At 44.8% G+C, this 17,244-nt stretch overlaps 1 protein-coding gene across 5 annotated transcripts in view; it reads right to left on the minus strand.

The window, feature by feature from the left end:
• Positions 1–17,244, minus strand: part of dock3 (dedicator of cytokinesis 3) — a 965,674-nt gene that overhangs the window by 242,247 nt on the left and 706,183 nt on the right. For all 5 annotated transcript variants that reach the window (XM_080184500.1, XM_080184509.1, XM_080184492.1 and 2 more), the window contains 2 exons: positions 2,839–3,009; positions 1,660–1,852 (listed from right to left, as the gene is read on the minus strand). In XM_080184500.1, the coding sequence (XP_080040626.1) occupies positions 1,660–1,852; positions 2,839–3,009 (364 nt within the window). The remainder of the gene's footprint in view (positions 1–1,659; positions 1,853–2,838; positions 3,010–17,244) is intronic.

A 17,244-nucleotide genomic window follows, 5' to 3' on the forward strand; every position in this document is an offset into this window, starting at 1 on the left:
CCCCCTCTCCCATTGCCGACCTCCCAATCGCTGGTTTTTCCGGTCACTGGCAAGCCCCACAACCCCCCATTGTTAGTCATTCAACCCTCTCCACGTCCCAATCACTGGCCTCCCGGGCCAGCCCCTATGTCCTCTCCCCCACCCCGGCAGGCCCTAATCCCTGCTGAACCCCATCCCCCTTGGCACTCCTGATACACCCAGCCATCCATCTCGATGACCAGCCCTGATGTGTCATCCCAGTGCCCAATGAGCAATGCCAAGGTGCTGCTTAAGCAGTGCTAGTTTGCCCCTTGGGCAGTGCCAAGATGCTGGCACTGCCCAAGAGGCATGCCTTCCTTATCTCAGGACTCCCAGGGAGCCTCAATGGCTCTCAAGTCAATTTCAGGTTTTAACAAACACTTTATCCCTTGCCTGGGAAAGCTTCCCCCTACAGTTGTGGGCGGAATTCTCCCAAAAACATTTGAAATGTCAAATTTGCTTGAAAACTGGGCTGATTCATGCTGGTTTTTTCACTGGGTGTTCAGAGAAGAATTTCCCACACTCTGTGCACTGCAGAGTGCACTAGAGTGCAGATCATTAAAAATCACTGGGTGGGACCTATTCCCACTGGAGAGGCCGGCAGCATAGCGCTGAGCAGGCGACTGCTGATCTGTCAGTGCTGAGACTGACACTTCTGGCCTCCCGATTGCTGACCAGCCCCATGACCCTCACATCGCCAGTCCTCTGCCGACCCACGGCTAGATCACTGGCCCCATAACCCTCCTGCCTGGCCCACCATGATCTCCATCAGCCACCCTCGCGGTCCCTCTCCCCCTCCCCCACAGTTCCGACCCCCCAACAGGCTGGCCCCCTCCTGCACCCCACCCCAATCGCTGGCCTCCCTTCTCTCCCCACTGATCCTGTCTTCAGAATGGCAGCGGGGCCCCCCACCCCCACAGATAATCCCACTTGGCCTCACTCTCATCATCACTCTCATCAGGGCCCTACCCTCATCAGGGCTCGACCCCCTTGGCTCCACCTCCTTGACATTGTCCCATGCCTGATGGGTAGTTTTGGGGAGCCCCTGGACATTTGCAATTTGTCTCTTGGGCAGTGCCAAGGGTCCAGGCTGGCACTGCCAAGGTGCCAATGCCTAAGGGGCACCCCCTCACTGCCTGCCCCTCTGGGGGCCCCAATTGCCTCCCTTCACTTCAGCGGGGTCAGGTCGCTAGTTCCCCGTTAGTGGGGAGCTACTGTAATCCCTACTGGAGTGAACAACTCTGGCGGAGGTGAGATGCTAGCGGGCCAGAGACCTCAATCCCCGACCTGCCAATCACATTTAAATTATATTAAAATGACTGTTTAAATTGTCTTTGCACCTCCTTGCCGATTTCTGGTGCAGATAAGACGCCTCCGGAAATCTGGTGCTGGGAAATGTTATCAGGTGGGAATGCATGTGCAAACCCCACAAATCAGCTGATGTGAAAATTAGTGCAGCGGGATGGGAGAATTGCCCATTTGAATACACAGTCCAGAAAAATAATATAGCTGAATCTAGACTTTCCAAAAGCATTTTTTTTTTCCTTTTTACATAGCTTTTTATTTACTGTCATCTTGATACATACCTTACGAGGGGAGATGGTCTCATATGGACCATATCTGTGTAATCCTGTCTCTTACCTGGATATGAAAAGAGGCGGCTATCTACTGTCCGTGCAATGGATTGCAGCTTGACTACGTCCATAGACTGACCAATGTGCACTGTGCTGGGCATGCTGCCCAGTGTTCCCCTCACAAACTCTGCCACCTCCTGCACTGTAAACATCTGTAGCAGCTCATCAAAGATTGCTGGGAAGGAATTGAGAAGAGCTGCCTACAACAAAAATAATCAAATGAAACTGTTGTTAAATTCAGCAATAAATATATATATGTATATAATCCATGGGATTACTGGCAATGTCAGAATGAAAATGGAATCATTCAGCTATATGGCATGCAAGTATCCTGAACAGCACAACTTGGAGTATCACTGCAAGGTGCATAAGAAAACACTCCCAACTTTCAATTATTCATTTCCAGGAGCACTGAAAACATAGAATACATATGTGACTGGCATGGGGCCAAGAATAAAACTGTTTAAACATCGAAGCAGCAACAAAGCTCAGAACACTGATTTATAGTGAGAATTATCCTAGTTCAGATAACTGGGATAATTCTCACTATAAATTATCCCAGTTATCTGGTGGAGACAGAAAAGATGGCAAACCGTATTTTGAAGAACCATCTTCTTCAGATGGCAGAACCATCTTCTGCCAGAAAAGATGGCAAACTATCATAGACATTCTTTGTCTGTGAGGAAAAAAAACAGTTTATTTTACTGGTTTTTGTGTATGTTATTCTTTTCGAGGGGAGGCATGCTGGAGCCATGGAATGGAACTTTCAATTTTTGACTTCTAATGTATCATCAAACACTTCGATCATCAGGTACGGCATATACTGGAGCGCAATAAGGATGCTCTTACCTTGCCTCAGAGTTTCTCAGCCATAAATTCACAAAGCATCCTTCATTCCCAAAGTGCTAAATTTTCTTACCTCCGTCATCCTGTGGACTGAATGAGGTTGCCCATCCTTAACTGATTTAGCCTCGTTTTTAAGGAACTGGGTTGAGAGCTCCTAGTCCCTTTTCAAATGAATTCTTACACCAGTGGAGTCTTTCATGCTATTAATCAAGGCTGGATTGAAGCTAAAGCCCAAAATGTGCAAAAATCAGCATTTCTGTGAGCAGTGAACTTGATCCTGTCAGGTGTGATACTGCACTGGGCTTGGCTTTTTGAGATGCATTGCAGTGAAAGGACTAACCTGTGTAAAGATGAGGGTCTCAGAACTTCTGCTATCCAAACTCAGGACAAAACGGATGGACTGAAAGAGCTCCTGAACACTGGAACGGAACTGCTCCTCTTCTATCCCACCTGTTGCTCTTGAATACAAGATCCGTGATTGCACAATAAACTTGAACAAATACTCCAAGGCCTGGGGAGGAAACACACAGATTCATAGGATAAGTTCAAATAAGGAAAGTTAATTATCCTGTTATGACTGGGATGGGAGGAGTGCAGAGTTTTTCTAGCCCCAACTGCTCCACAGATCGCACAAGTATTTAATTTACTCACCAAATTGGCCAATTACTCGTTTTTGCTACTGCAGCACTCAGAATAAAAGCAATTTTAACTAGGCTTCTATCAATAAACTCAAAATAATTTATGTATCATGAAAATATTAAAAGTGCAAAACTGATTAACGCACAATTTGTACTCCAGAAGTGTAACAGCTGATACCTTTTAAAATCTCAACTATCGCACGCACAATTAAGGACAAGATAATAAGATCTCTGCAGTGTTTGGTGTAAGGGAACATTTTATGAAACAGGATAAAAGTTTGAAAAGATCTTGGTACTACTGATTTTATTGATTTTGTGTTCCTGCATATAAAGATGGAGCACTGTTCACAATAGTTGTCTCAAAGTACTTTCTAAAGGATCTTCAATGAAGCACTGGGCGGAGGGTGGGGGGGTGGTGTGTGGTGTCTTACCATCGTGCCCTGCTGACTGATGGGGTGGGGGGGAGGGTGGGGAGAGCCAGTATGATCGTGAAAGAGCCAGGAAATCAGACTCATGCCCAATTTCTCACCTCTTGTGATCTTACCAGCACCTGATATCTGGCACGATCAGCCTCATGCCCATTTCTAGCGCAAGGCCCAATAAATAATTTAAACTAAATTTAAGTATATTTAACACATGACTTACAAGCCTGGGATTCAATTGTCCAGACTCACTTGCTTCTGTGGCCTTGCTGAGAGAGGTTCTCTCTGGCAAGAATCACAGCTGGTCGCCTCCAACAGGGACCAGATAGCCAGGAGGTGATGGGCAAGAGGGGGTGCCCCTTGGGCAGTGCCAGATTGGCACTGCCATCCTGGCACTGCTCATGGGCACTGCCAAGTGGGAGGTATTGGGGCCCGCTGCCACTCTGCAACTGAGATCGGTGGGGGGAGGGAGGGGTGGATCAGACCAGACAGGTGGGGGGCATGCAGGGATTGATCTTTCTGGGTGGTGGGGGCTTGCAATTGACTGTGGCCCCTGAGGTAGCTGGAGGGAGGATGGGGGAAGGCCTGCTTTAGGCCATGGAAGCCAGTTGAAAGCAGCTGAGGCTATGTAACGAGTCTCTACTGCTCGAAGCAATGACTTGAGCATGTGGAATAGGCACCCTCCACTGCTATCAGCCAGCTTTGTGGTGATTTAAGCCCTGCCGCCTCCCTCTAGTGGTGAGAAACAGATTTTGAAGTTTTTTCCTGTTCGAAGTGCATAAAATACCAGATTTGGACTTGCCTAAAAAATGGATCAGAAACTCTCCTGTTTTCACGCTTGTTCTAGATTTAGAATTTTTTTTGTAAGATTTCCACTACTGTTTTTGTTAACTCTTACTTGTTCCAGCTTTGCAGGCTTTCAAATGCATATGGGTTATCCTGAGATAAGAATTTTCTGGCTGAAGGTGAACGCCTGCTCTGGACAGTAGGTAATATTGGGACAGCAGGGAGAGGAAGACAGAGAGGGGAGTAATCTTTCTTCACAGTTTCCTCTCAAGACATACACAGAGTTTAAAAAGTTCAGAGTTCAGTCAGAACTTCTCTTAGGCTAGGTATTTTTCAGCCAATCAGCAGTAGTCCACAGCAGGAACATCAGAAGGTCACAGCCTGGTGGTGGCAACAATTTTTAAGAAAAAGTTTAACTCAAATAAAAACAACATCTCATTTCAGCTTGCTGTCATTTTGCTGAAGTCATATGAATTTTTTGGAAAAAGCAGCTTGTTCATGGACCAAATTGAACTTGTAACCTTCAAAAACAACTCAGGAGCATGTCCAAATAATTCAATGCCTTTCCAATTGTTTTTTTGAAATGTAGAATTCTTGGAGGTATGGATTCCTAACATCTCAGCTTCACTCATCCATCCAGATAAACTTACCCTCTTCCCATTGCAGGTAATGTTTCAAAGTGGGCATCCCAAAAATGTACTTTAAATGATAGACTCCACCGTGATTTGTGGCAAAGATAAGTGGGAAATCTTTAAAGGTCAGCAGAAAGCCACAAGAAAAGCTATAAAGGCCAGATGGATTATGAGAGAAAACTAGCACAGAATGTAAAAACAGATAGCAAAAGTTTCTACAAATATATAAAACAAGAAAGAGTGGCAAAGGTTAACATTGGTCATTTAGGGGACGAGAAGGCGTATGTAATAATTGGAAATGGCAAAATGGCTGAGGCATTGAACAGGTATTTTGTGTCGGTTTTCACAGTGGAAGACACAAATAACATACCAAAAATTGATGACAGGAAGGCAGGTGAAAACCTAGAAACTATATTATCACGAAAGAGGTAGTTTTGGGCAAGTTAATGGGGCTAAAGGTAGACAAGTCTCCTGGTCCTGATGGAATGCATCCCAGGGTACTAAAAGAGATGGCGGGAGAAATAGCAAATGCACAAGTGGTAATTTACAAAAATTCGCTGGACTCTGGAGTGGTTCCCACAGATTGGAAAACAGCAAATATGACGTCACTGTTTAAAAAAGAACATAAGAACGTTAAGAAATAGGAGCAGGAGTAGGCCATCTAGCCCTTCGAGCCTGCCCCGCCATTCAATAAGATCATGGCTGATCTGTTGTGGCTCAGTTCCACATTCCCGCCCTCTCCCCATAACCCTTAATCCCCTCGCTTATCAAAAACCCATCAACCCGTGTCTTAAAAATATTTAGCGAGGCAGCCTCCACCACCTCAACGGGCAGAGAATTCCAGAGATTCACCACCCTTTGAGTGAAGAATTTCCTCCTCAACTCCGTTCTAAACCGCCCCCCCTTTATCTTGAGGCTGTGCCCCCTAGTCCTACTGTCCTTTCTGAGCGGGAAGAGTCTCTCCACCTCTATCCTATCCATCCCATTCATCATCTTATATGTCTCAATGAGATCTTCCCTCATTCTTCTAAACTCTAACGAGTACAAGCAAAAAAGGAGGTAGACAAAAGGCATGTAACTATAGGCTGGTTAGCTTAACTTCTGTAGTAGGGAAAATGCTTGAATCTATCATCAAGGAAGAAATAGCAAGACATCTGGATATAAATTGTCCCATTGGTAAGACGCAGCATGGATTCATGAAGGGCAGGTCATGTTTAACTAATTTGGTGGAATTCTTTGAGAACATTACATGTGCAGTGGACATTGCGGAACTGATGGATGTGATGTATCTGGATTTCCAGAAGGCATTTGACGAGGTGCCGCACCAAAGACTGCTACATAAGATAAAGGTGCACAGTGTTATAGATAATGTATTAGCATGAATAGAGGATTGGTTAACTAACAGAAAGCAAAGAGTGGGGGTAAATGGGTGTTTTTCTGATTGGTGATCAGTGACTAGTGTTGTGCCTCAGGGATTAGTGTTGGGACCACAATTGTTCATGATTTACATAGATGTTTTGGAGTTGGGGACCAAGTGTAGTGTGTCAAAATTCGCAGATACTATGATGGGTGGAAGAGCAAAGTGTGCAGAGGACGCTGAAAGTCTGCAAAGAGATATAGATAATCTAAATGAAAGGGCGAGGGTCTGGCAGATGGAGTACAATGTTAGTACATGTGAGGTCATCCATTTTGATAGGAATAACAGCAAAATGGACTATTATTTAAATGGTAAAAAATTGCAGCATGCTGCTGTGCAGAGGGACCTGGGTGTTCTTGTGCAGGCATCTCAAGGAGTTGGTTTGCAGGTGCAGCAGGTAATTAAGAAGGTAAATAGAATTCCGTCCTTCATTGCTAGAGGGATGGAGTTTATAAACAGCGAGATTATGTTGCAGCTGTATAAGGTGCTGGTGAGGCCACACCTGAAGTACTGTGTACAGTTTTGTTCTCCTTACTTGAGAAAGGATATACTGGCACTGGAGAGGGTGCAGAGGAGATTCACTAAGTTGATTCCGGGGTTGAGATGGTTGGCTTATGAGGAGAGACTGAGTAGACTGGAGCTATACTCATTAGAATTCAGAAGAATGGGGCAAGATCTTACAGAAACATATAGGATTATGAAGGAAATAGATAAGATAGAAGCAGGGAAGTTGTTTGCACTCACAGGTGAAACTAGAACTAGGGGGCATAGCGTCAAACTAAAGGGAAGCAGATTTAGGACTGAGTTGAGGAGATCCCAAATCTGACGTAGAGAAAAGTCATAGGTAGAAGACGGTTGATGAGGCATTCACTGAATGTTAAAATGGCAGTGTGGGCTTGTTGGGCTGAAGGGCCTGTTTCCTGTGCTGTGTTGCTCTTTGTAAATATCTTCACACAAAGGGTTGTGAATCTATGGAATTCCCTGCCCAGTGAAGCAGTTGAGGCTATTTCTTTGAATGTTTTTAAGGCAATGAGAGATACATTTTTGAATAGTAAAGGAATTAAGGATTATGGTGAGCGGGTGGGTAAGTGGAGCTGAGTCCACGAAAAGATCAGCCATGATCTTATTGAATGATGGAGCAGGCTCAAGGGGCCAGATGGTCTACTCCTGCTCCTAGTTCCTCATTCTTCTTATGAGCCAAAGGGCTTGTGTCACACTGTAACCTAGTAATTATGGTTATGGTAATGGATGAGCAACTTGGAATTTGAGAATTCAAATTCTGCCCTGGCCATTTGTAAAACTGAATCATTAGAAAAAAACACAGAAGTTCCCTGATTGCCATTAAAAAAATGGTTCACCATTGTTCTATTGGGAAAAGCAGGAAACTTGCCATGCCTATCTTATGATTATGTTGTTTACTTCCAGTATTTCAAATTGAAATGAAGATAATTTAGCCTGCTATGTATGTATGTGTTTCATTTTATTTTCTTTTTCCTATGTAGTTTCCTGACAATCCACTGTGGAAATTATTTGAGCTGCATTAAAAATCCAATACCAATTTTCCCATCACAGGCACTTTATATGCAATAACATCTGCGGTTTTTCTTTTCATCAACAGTGTAAGTATAACTACTTACACTGGAACAACTGAGTGTGTGTTTCTGGATGAGGAAGTGTCACTCCATTTTTCTCTGGAGCCAGGTCAGGGCTGGTCTGTGCAATTATGTTGCATAGGCTTAGCATCAAATGAAGTGAAAACCAGAAAATGTTTGACCCCATTCTTAAAATTGCAAACATACCAAGTCTGTGTGTTAAAGACTACTCTGGAGATACATTTTCGACTCCCAGATCTGGCTTTGCTTCCAGAGGAGATGTTGTTTACAGTGTCCACTGTAGTCAGCTAAAGATTTCTGAAATACCAGTAGTGACAACAAAACAACTGTATTTTTATTGTTCTGTAAATGCTGCAGGTAAAAGGAGTCATGACTTACAGTTTCCTCACTCACTAGCAATCCAATATTGTGCTGTTTTAATTTCTACAGTGGACTGTCAGGAAACTATACAGGGAAAAGAAAATGAAACAAAAGACACACATACATAGCAGGCATGGCTAAATTATCTTCATTTCAATTTGAAATACTGGAAGTAAACAACATAATCATAGAACGAGAAGCCAAGTGACAATCTGAATCAATATAGAAACAAAAAGCAAAGTGATAATCCAGGATCGAGATTAGAAATCTGACGATTGGGTGGAAGAAGAGTAGGGATTTGGAAACTTAGAACGAATAATGATATAGGACTTAGGTTGAGATTAGAAACTTGTTGAGTGAGTAGGAGAGTGTCAAGAATTGAAAGTCACCATCAAGGGATATCAACATGATTATATAACCCCTGGCATTCTGCTCACTCCACACTTAATGGGCCATTAATTTCTGATGTGCAAACTTTCAATGGAGAACTGCCTGCACTGGAGCCATCTAAAACTGCAAATTAAAAAGCAAACTTTGGATGGCTCCATCAACAGTTACTCAGAAAAAATGAGAAGAATTAAAACTGCTTCTAGCTTTTGACTAGCAATTTTAAAGACCCAACCAACACCAAAAAATCTTTTCCACCCTCACGAACGCCCAGGGAACTCTCCCAATCCTCAGACTACTCCTAGGGGACCTTGCTACCCCCTGATTACCCCACTCACAGGACACCTTGCTTAGGACTCTCTCCAATCTTTCAAACTCCAAGTGATCTATTACCGCTCCCAGCTGTCAGCCCCCACCCCCCTGACTGTCCTACCACCTCCCGCCTCCAATTGTACAAGCGACACAAACCGTCTGACCCTCTTTGACGGTCCGTCACCTGCCCGACTGTCCAACCTGCTCCCACCCAAATTCAAACCATTATTCTGAGAAACCTACCTTCTCTTTAGATTCAAAGTGGTTGGACCTTTAAACTTATCTGTTTTACAGCAGCCAGTGCCATAAAAAAGGCAGTGTGGCCTCCTCCATCTGATTCTGCAGCGCGTGACCAAAGGCCTCAAGAGTTCTCACTCATCCTGAGTCAGAAGATCAGGCAAGACAGGATCAAGATTTCCAGGTAAGAAAATAGGAGCAGAATGGTAAACCAATTCATGATTGCCACTGTGCGGAGGTTCAGGCCCATAGTCATATAACAGTTAATATGGTGGTGAACCTTTACATATGAATATCTGAATTAGGAGCAGGGGTCAGTCATTTGGTTCATTAAGCCTGCTCTATCATTTGATAAAATCATGGTTGATCTGATTGTGGCCTTTACTTTACTATCTACATCCTATCCTTATCAACTCCCTTATCAGTCAAGAATCTCCCTAACTCAGCTTTACAAGCATTCCATGACCTAACTACCATTGTTCTCTGGGGAAGAGAATTCCACAGACTAATGGTCCTCTGAGAGAAAAAAAAAATCCTCATCGCTGTCTTAAATGAGAGACTTCTATTTTAAAACTGTGTCCCCTAGCTCTGGGTATCTTCCACAAGGGGAATATCCTTTGGGCACTCATCTTGCCAAATCCCTTCAGGATCTTTCAATAAGATCACCCGTCATTCTTTGAAACTCCAATGGATTTGGGCCCAACCTGCTCAATCTTTCCACATTAAGCAATTCTTTCAATCCAGGAATCAGTGTAGTATAGTAAACCTTCTCTGAACACTTCTAATGCAGTCATGTCCTTTCTTAAACAAGGAGACAAAAACTGTACACAAATTTCTAGATGTGGTCTCACCAATGCCTTGTACAACTGTGGCAAAACGCCCCACTTTTATATTCCATTCCTCTTGCAATAAGCAACAACATTCCAATTGCTTTCTAATCATTTGTTGTACCTGCTAACTTTGAGATTCATGCACCAGGATATCCAGATCCCTCTGCACCATGGAGTTTGGCAATCTCTCTCCATTTAAGTAATGTGCTGCTTTTCTATTCTTCCTGCCAACATTCACATTTTCCAACATTATACTCTATCTGCAATTTTTTTGTCCACTCACTTAACTTATCCACATCCCTTTGCAGCCTCCTTGGGAGGGATTTATATGGCCACGCTCGTTCCAAAACCATAAAATCCTACCCAAAGTCAATGACCTTTTCATGGTCCTCAACTGTTCCGATTCCCATGGTGGGCAGGACAGAAAAATTTGTCCCCTTATGTCCTCCTCTCAACTTACTTCCCTATTCCAAATTTAGCTATCAGATATTTGGTCCCTTTATCCGAGTCATTGATACGGACTTAAATATAGACTTATAACAGTACCAGGTAGTGAAAAGCAGTGGAAAAATCAGAGGGATAAAAAGGAAAATATTTTGATGAAGAAGTAGAGAATAACTATGAGGGAAAGGTTAGCGAGGTGCTGAGGGCATTGCTATTTATATAGCAAAGGGACCACACTGGAATAATTTGCTACCTGTGAGGTTTTTACATTAACAAATTTTCACTTCAGTGATTTCCAGCTGGTGCTAAATCTAATGTACTATGACACAGAGGGTGAGTGAATGAAGAAGGACTAGGCCATTCAGCCTCTTGAGCCTGCTCCTCCATTTAATAAGATTATGACTGATCTATTAGTAAAGTCAAATCTGCATATCCCCAATAACCTATCATCCCCTCGTTTACCAAGAATCTATATTATATTGAAGCAAAATACTGAAGATGCTGGAATCTGAAACAAAAACAGAAAATGCTGGAAAATCTCAGCAGGTCTGACAGCAATTGTGGAGAAAGAATAGACAACATTTCGAGTCAGATCTATGTCTGCCTTAAAAAAATTCAATGCTCTGCTTCCACCACCTTTTAAGGAACAGAGTTTCAAATTCTCACAACTATCAAAGAGAAAAATATTACCTCATCTCCATCTTAAATGGGCGACCCCTTATTTTTAAACACTGAATCCTACTTCTCGTTTCTGCCATAAGAGAAGTGTTTTGACATCCACCCTGTCAAAACACTTCAGCGTTTTATATGTTATATATCTTACACATATAGGGCAGCACAGTGGCATAATGGTTAGCACTACTGCCTCACATCGCCAGGAACCCAAATTCGGTTCCAGCCTTCGGTGACTGTGTGGAGTTTACACATTCTCCCCATGTCTGTGTGGATTTCCTTGGGTGCTCTGCTTTTGTTCCACAGTCCAAAGATATGCACAAATTGCTCCTTATTGTCCCAAGACACGTAGGCTTGGGAGATTAGCAGTGTAAATATGTGAGGCTATGAGGATAGAGTTTGGGTAAAATGTTCTGCTGCAGAGTTAATGCAAACTCAATGGACTGAATGGCCTTCTTTTTTACTGAAGAGTTCTATGATTCAATCAAGTTGCCTCTTACTTTTCTAAATTCCTAAATGGCTACAAGCCTAGCCTATCCAACCTTTCCTCATTACTCTGGTACTACTCTGATAACCCTTCTCTGAACTGCTTCCGACAGATATACATCCTTCGTTAAATAAAGCGACTAATCTCCAAATGTAGTCTCATGAATGCCCTTTGACAACTGAAGCATAATCTCACTACTTTCTTATTCAATTCCCCTGACAATAAATGATAGCATTCTATTAGATTTCCTAATTACTTGCTGTACTTGTGTGTTAGTCTTTTGTGATTCATGCACTGGGACACCCAGATCCCTTTGCACCGTAGAGCTCTGCAAACTCACTATTTAGATAACATGCTTCTTTTTCATACATACAAAACCATAGAACCATAGAAAATTACAGCTCAGAAACAGGGCTTTTGGCCCTTCTTGTCTGTGCCAAACCATTTTTTGCCTAGTCCCACTGACCTGCACTTGGACCATATCCCTGCGCACCCCTCTCATCCATGTAACTGTCCAAGTTCTTCCCACCAAATTGGCCAATTTCACATTCTCACACAGTATGCTCCATTTGTCTTCTCACTTAACCAATCTATGGGCCAGATTCTCCCATTTTGAGGCTAAGTTTACATGCCAGCGGAAAATGGGAGACTAATATTGATTGACCGTCTGTTCACTCCCTCTTTGAAGTGGTTTGCAAAAGATGAAGTGCAAGCACAGGCTGTCAATCAGGATTAGACTCTATCAAGTTTGTGTCAGTATCAGTGGAGTACTTGAAGTGCAGTCAATCATGAAGGGGAATCACCATAAACATAGATGGCTGGAGGTTGATAGAAATCCTTTGATCTGTCAGCTGAATCTTTTAGGAAGTTGAACATTTTGAAATTGATACAGATCAAAGGCTACAAGTGCAATGGAGAGTGTTTCAATGATTTCTACTTGCTCAGAAGTCTCAAAAACTTCAAATCAAAGCTATGTGCAAATATTAGTGCTGAGTGCACACTTGGCAGACTGGACCACTCCCAACCCCCAGGTGAAATTAACATCTCCCTTCTGCCAGAGGATTTCAAAGGGGTCTGCACTCACCTGCAGCTTCTGATAGGGAGAAAGAAAAATCTCTGATGCAGAATGGAATATTGCAATGATTTTATATCCTGACAGATGACCAGAAGGCATGGAGGTTAAAGTGACCTGGTCATTTCAGAATTTGCATAGCTGTCATGCAGAAATACAGATATTAATCACAAGATTGCCTGAAATCACCATGATGTGGAGATGCCAGCGTTGGACTGGGCTAAACAGATCAAACAATCAAGTCCTACAATCTTAAACCGATACCGAAGATTATTTGAGTAAGACAGTAATTCGTTGCAGTGGTGTTGATTATAAAATGTGGATGTATATGGTTTTAGTCATGTAAGACATCCTGCCGAAACACATCTATAGCTTTAGTTTGTGACCGCCTCGATATTTTTCTATGATGTAGAGATGCCGGCATTGATCTGGGGTGGGCACAGTAAGAAGTCTCACATTATCAGTTTAAAGTCCAACAGTTTTAATTGGAATCATGAACTTTCGGAGCAGTTATATGATAAAGGGTAAGCCCATAAAAAGTACAGAAATGCAGCGAGACCTGGGGGTGCAAGTGCACAAGTCTTTGAAGGTGGCAGTACAAGTGGAGAAGGTTGTGAAGAAAGCCTATGGTATGTTCGCCTTTATAGGAAGGGGTATAGAATATAAGAGCTGGAGTCTAATGTTGCAGTTGTATAGAACTTTGGTTAGGCCGCATTTAGAGTACTGCGTCCAGTTCTGGTCACCTTACTACAGAAAGGACGTGGAGACTCTGGAGAGAGTGCAGAGGAGGTTTACCAGGATGTTGCCTGGTATGGAAGGACTGGTTTATGAGGAAATATTGAACAAATTTGGGCTGTTTTCCCTTGAAAGACGGCGACTGAGAGGGGATCTAATAGAGGTATATAAGATTATGAAGGGTATAGATAAACAGAGGTAAGCTATTTTCTATGTTAGAGACACACAGTACGAGGGACCATGGGCTTAAGGTGAGGGGGGAGAGGTACAACACAGATATTAGAGGGAGGTTTTTCACACAGAAGGTAATGGGGGTATGGAATGCTCTGCCAAGTAAGGTGGTGGAGGCAAGCACGCTGGAGTTGTTTAAAAGTAACTTAGACAGGCACATGAGTGGGTTGGAGATGGGAGGATATAGGAGATTGTTTTAAATAAGGTTCATTAACATTGGGACGTCCCTGGTAATGTAACAGGATATGGTATGATAATAATGTTTTTTCTCTTTTAATTCACAGGTTTTAAGCCGGTCCGCCTTGTTGTCCAACGAGGAGCATACATGCGATGGGTCATACTTGGGCTGCTCTTGAATGTTCAAGATTGGCCGAGTGCTTCATGTCGTTAGTGTGCGCTTAAACTGGACCAGATGGTGGGCAACACGACAGCTCAGTGACTATCACTGTTTGCTGTGCAGACACATGGATTTGGGCCAGTGTCTGTGGGAGTTTGCGCATTCTCCCCGTGCTTGCGTGGGTTTTCTCCGGGTGCTCCAGTTTCCTCCCACACCCCAAAGATGTGCTATTAGGCTGATTGGAAGTAATAACTTGTCCCTAAATTAGTTTCCCTCAATGTGGATTGCCATGATAAGGGTCATGGGTGGAGGGGGGGACTGGTAATGTTAAAATGGCGGCGCGGGCTCGTTGGGCCGAAGGGCCTGTTTCCCGGGCTGTTTTTGTTCTTTGTTCCAAACACAGTAAGAAGTCTCACAACACCATGTTAAAGTCTAACAAGTTTATTTGATAGTAAACCCACAAGCTTTCAGGGTTTGCCCCTTTGTCAGGTGAGTGGACAATCCTGGTCTCAAGCAGAGCATATAAAGGCACACACAGTTTACAGAATACTGATTAGAATGCTATAGACTCCACATGTCCTCTTCACAACTTACTCATCTTTGTGTCATCAGCAAATTTGGCAACCATCTCTTCAATCCCTTGATCTAAGGCCTTTATATAAATTGCAAACACTTGCAGTCCCAGGACTGATCCTGTGGCACATCACTCATTATGGGCCCGATTCTCCCATCGTGATGCGCTCATTTTTAGCGCATTGGGTTGGGAGATGCGCATGTCAGCCACTTTGCAGGATCCGTGTGAGCATTTATGACCTGCGCGCATCTCCCAACCAGAAAAAATGGCGCCATTGGGACTTTGCTGAAAACCGGCGTATTGCTGATTTGCATCACTTACCATACTTCAGCATGCTGTTATTGGGATCGATACAGCAATCCTTGCCCAACTTAGTGTCTCCCACCTCTTTGGCATGATGTCATTTTGGCATGAATCAGAGTAGGTAAATAAAGATCTCAACCTGGCGTGGCAGTGTTGAACAGGCTGTGTACCTGAAGCGAGCAGAGTGCGGGTGATGTTGCAGGCAGATTGAGGAGATGCTTGATAGGCTTCCTTCTGGCTGTCTTTATGCGCTGGCCCGTGGACCAGTGATATCTGGGGTGAGGTGGGGCTTCTGATTTCTCAGAACTCTGTGGTCCCTGACGAAGTCCTGCTCAGCCTTCCCCTTGAAGGCACTGCTGTAGCTCTGTGAGGGAGGGGCCTATAGGACTTCTGCTCAGCCTTCGCCTAGAGGACACTGTGCAGTGGCATTGTCTTGCCGTGGGGTGTGGTCAGGGACTGCACTGAGTGCTGGAGTTCCACGGTGGGGGAGGAGCACTATGTGCTGACTGACGCTAACCAAATGAAGCAGCTGGTGCTTCAGGCCAGAGTGCTAAGCTTCAGACATTGCGTGGAATCTGCTCTCACTGGGCACCCATCTGGTGATGATTTGCAGTCTGTCCCTGCTCTTGGCAAATACCAGCAACACATGCCTATAATGGATGCTGCAGTTGCACACATGGCAATGGCTCAAGGGTGCACAGTATCCACGGCTGCACACCAACCTGCATAATCTGTGTCAACATTTGTCATGATGGGAATTTCACACAACCTAATCAGGTCACACACTGCACCATGGATTGTGTGGTGTTGTCAGTAATCACAAATGTGGATACTACTGACCCAAGTGAGGGATTGGGGTGGTGTTGGGTCTATGCAGCCAGTGACATTAATCTGTCATTCTTTGCTCTTTCCAAACCCATTGGGCAGATGGATCTTGGACAAATAGATTTGGAGCTGGCCATTATGGTGGTGGATGAGGAGGAGGTGGCAGATCAGCAGATGGAGGGCATTGAGAGATCACCGCAGGAGCACCCTATACCAGTCCCTCAGGAAGGCGGGCAGGGAACTGAGGACCAGGAGGTGGGTGAACAGTCTCCCAAGAGGGTGCACAGAAGGTGGAGGGCAAGGAGGTACAGGCCCCGGAATTCAGTCGAGGTCCTCTCCGAAGTGATGTGCCATCGTCGCTTGCGGCTCACCGAAAGCCCAGTGTGGCACGTGTGTGAGGTGCTCGCACACCTGGCACCTCACGAGAGGGGCAGCCGCTTGCTCCCTGTGGATGTTAAGGTGACGGCTGCCCCGAACATTTTTGCATCTGTGTCATTTCAGGCACCCAGTGGTGACCTCAGTGGGACCTCCCAGGTGTCTGTGCATAGATGTGTGCCCGGACAGGACAGTACATAAACTCTGATGTGGGCTGTGCACACCAGGAGGCCCGGGCTTGGCTTCGCAGTCATTGCAGGGATGTACATTACCTTGCGGTGCCCCACATGAAGCACCGGAGCCAGCTGTCAACAGGAAAGCGATCCACTCCCTGAATGTGCGGATCTTGTGTGACCATCACATGCGGATCATGCAGGTTAATGCACACCATCAAGGGAGTGTCCCTGACAGCTTTGTCCTCAGGCAGTCAGACATCCTCTTTGTAGACCATCCCAGGCTGTCGGGATGGCTACTGGGTGACAAAAGTCACCCACAAAGATCATGGCTGATGACGCCTGTGCAGCAGCTGATACCGAGGCGGAGACCTGCCACTCAAGGCCCATGCAGCCACCCGGTCCATACTGCAATGGTGCATTGGTTTGCTTAAAATGTGGTTCCGCTGCTTGGACTGCTCTGAGAGGCTCCAGTATGACCCTGTGCATGCCTCAGGCATAATCATAGTTTGCTGCATTCTGTATAACATCACGCAACTGGTGAGACCAGCTGGAGCAGGAGAAGGAGGAGGAGCAAGGGTGGGAGAGGGGGTTGGACAAGCTGCCATATGAGGAGCACGAGGAAAGAGGGCAGGCAGTGATGGCAGGTGTCCAGCATGGCAAGGTAGCAAGGGATGCCTGAATCACAGCCTGCTTCAACTAGCTGGTGCTGTGCAGTGAGGGGGCTGCAACCAGCACACATCCACCATATTCCAGGAGCAAGTGCAGCCACCGTTCCTCCTTCAAACCGAACTGGGCCCTTAAATCACATCACCCTTCCCCAGTCTCTCTCATCCCACCACCCCGTCCCTCAGAAATATCCAAACCTGATAAGGGCCTGGATT

This window comes from Carcharhinus amblyrhynchos, chromosome 3 (genome assembly GCF_965287045.1).
Source record: "Carcharhinus amblyrhynchos chromosome 3, sCarAmb.v2.hapA, whole genome shotgun sequence".
Lineage (NCBI taxonomy): Eukaryota > Metazoa > Chordata > Chondrichthyes > Carcharhiniformes > Carcharhinidae > Carcharhinus > Carcharhinus amblyrhynchos.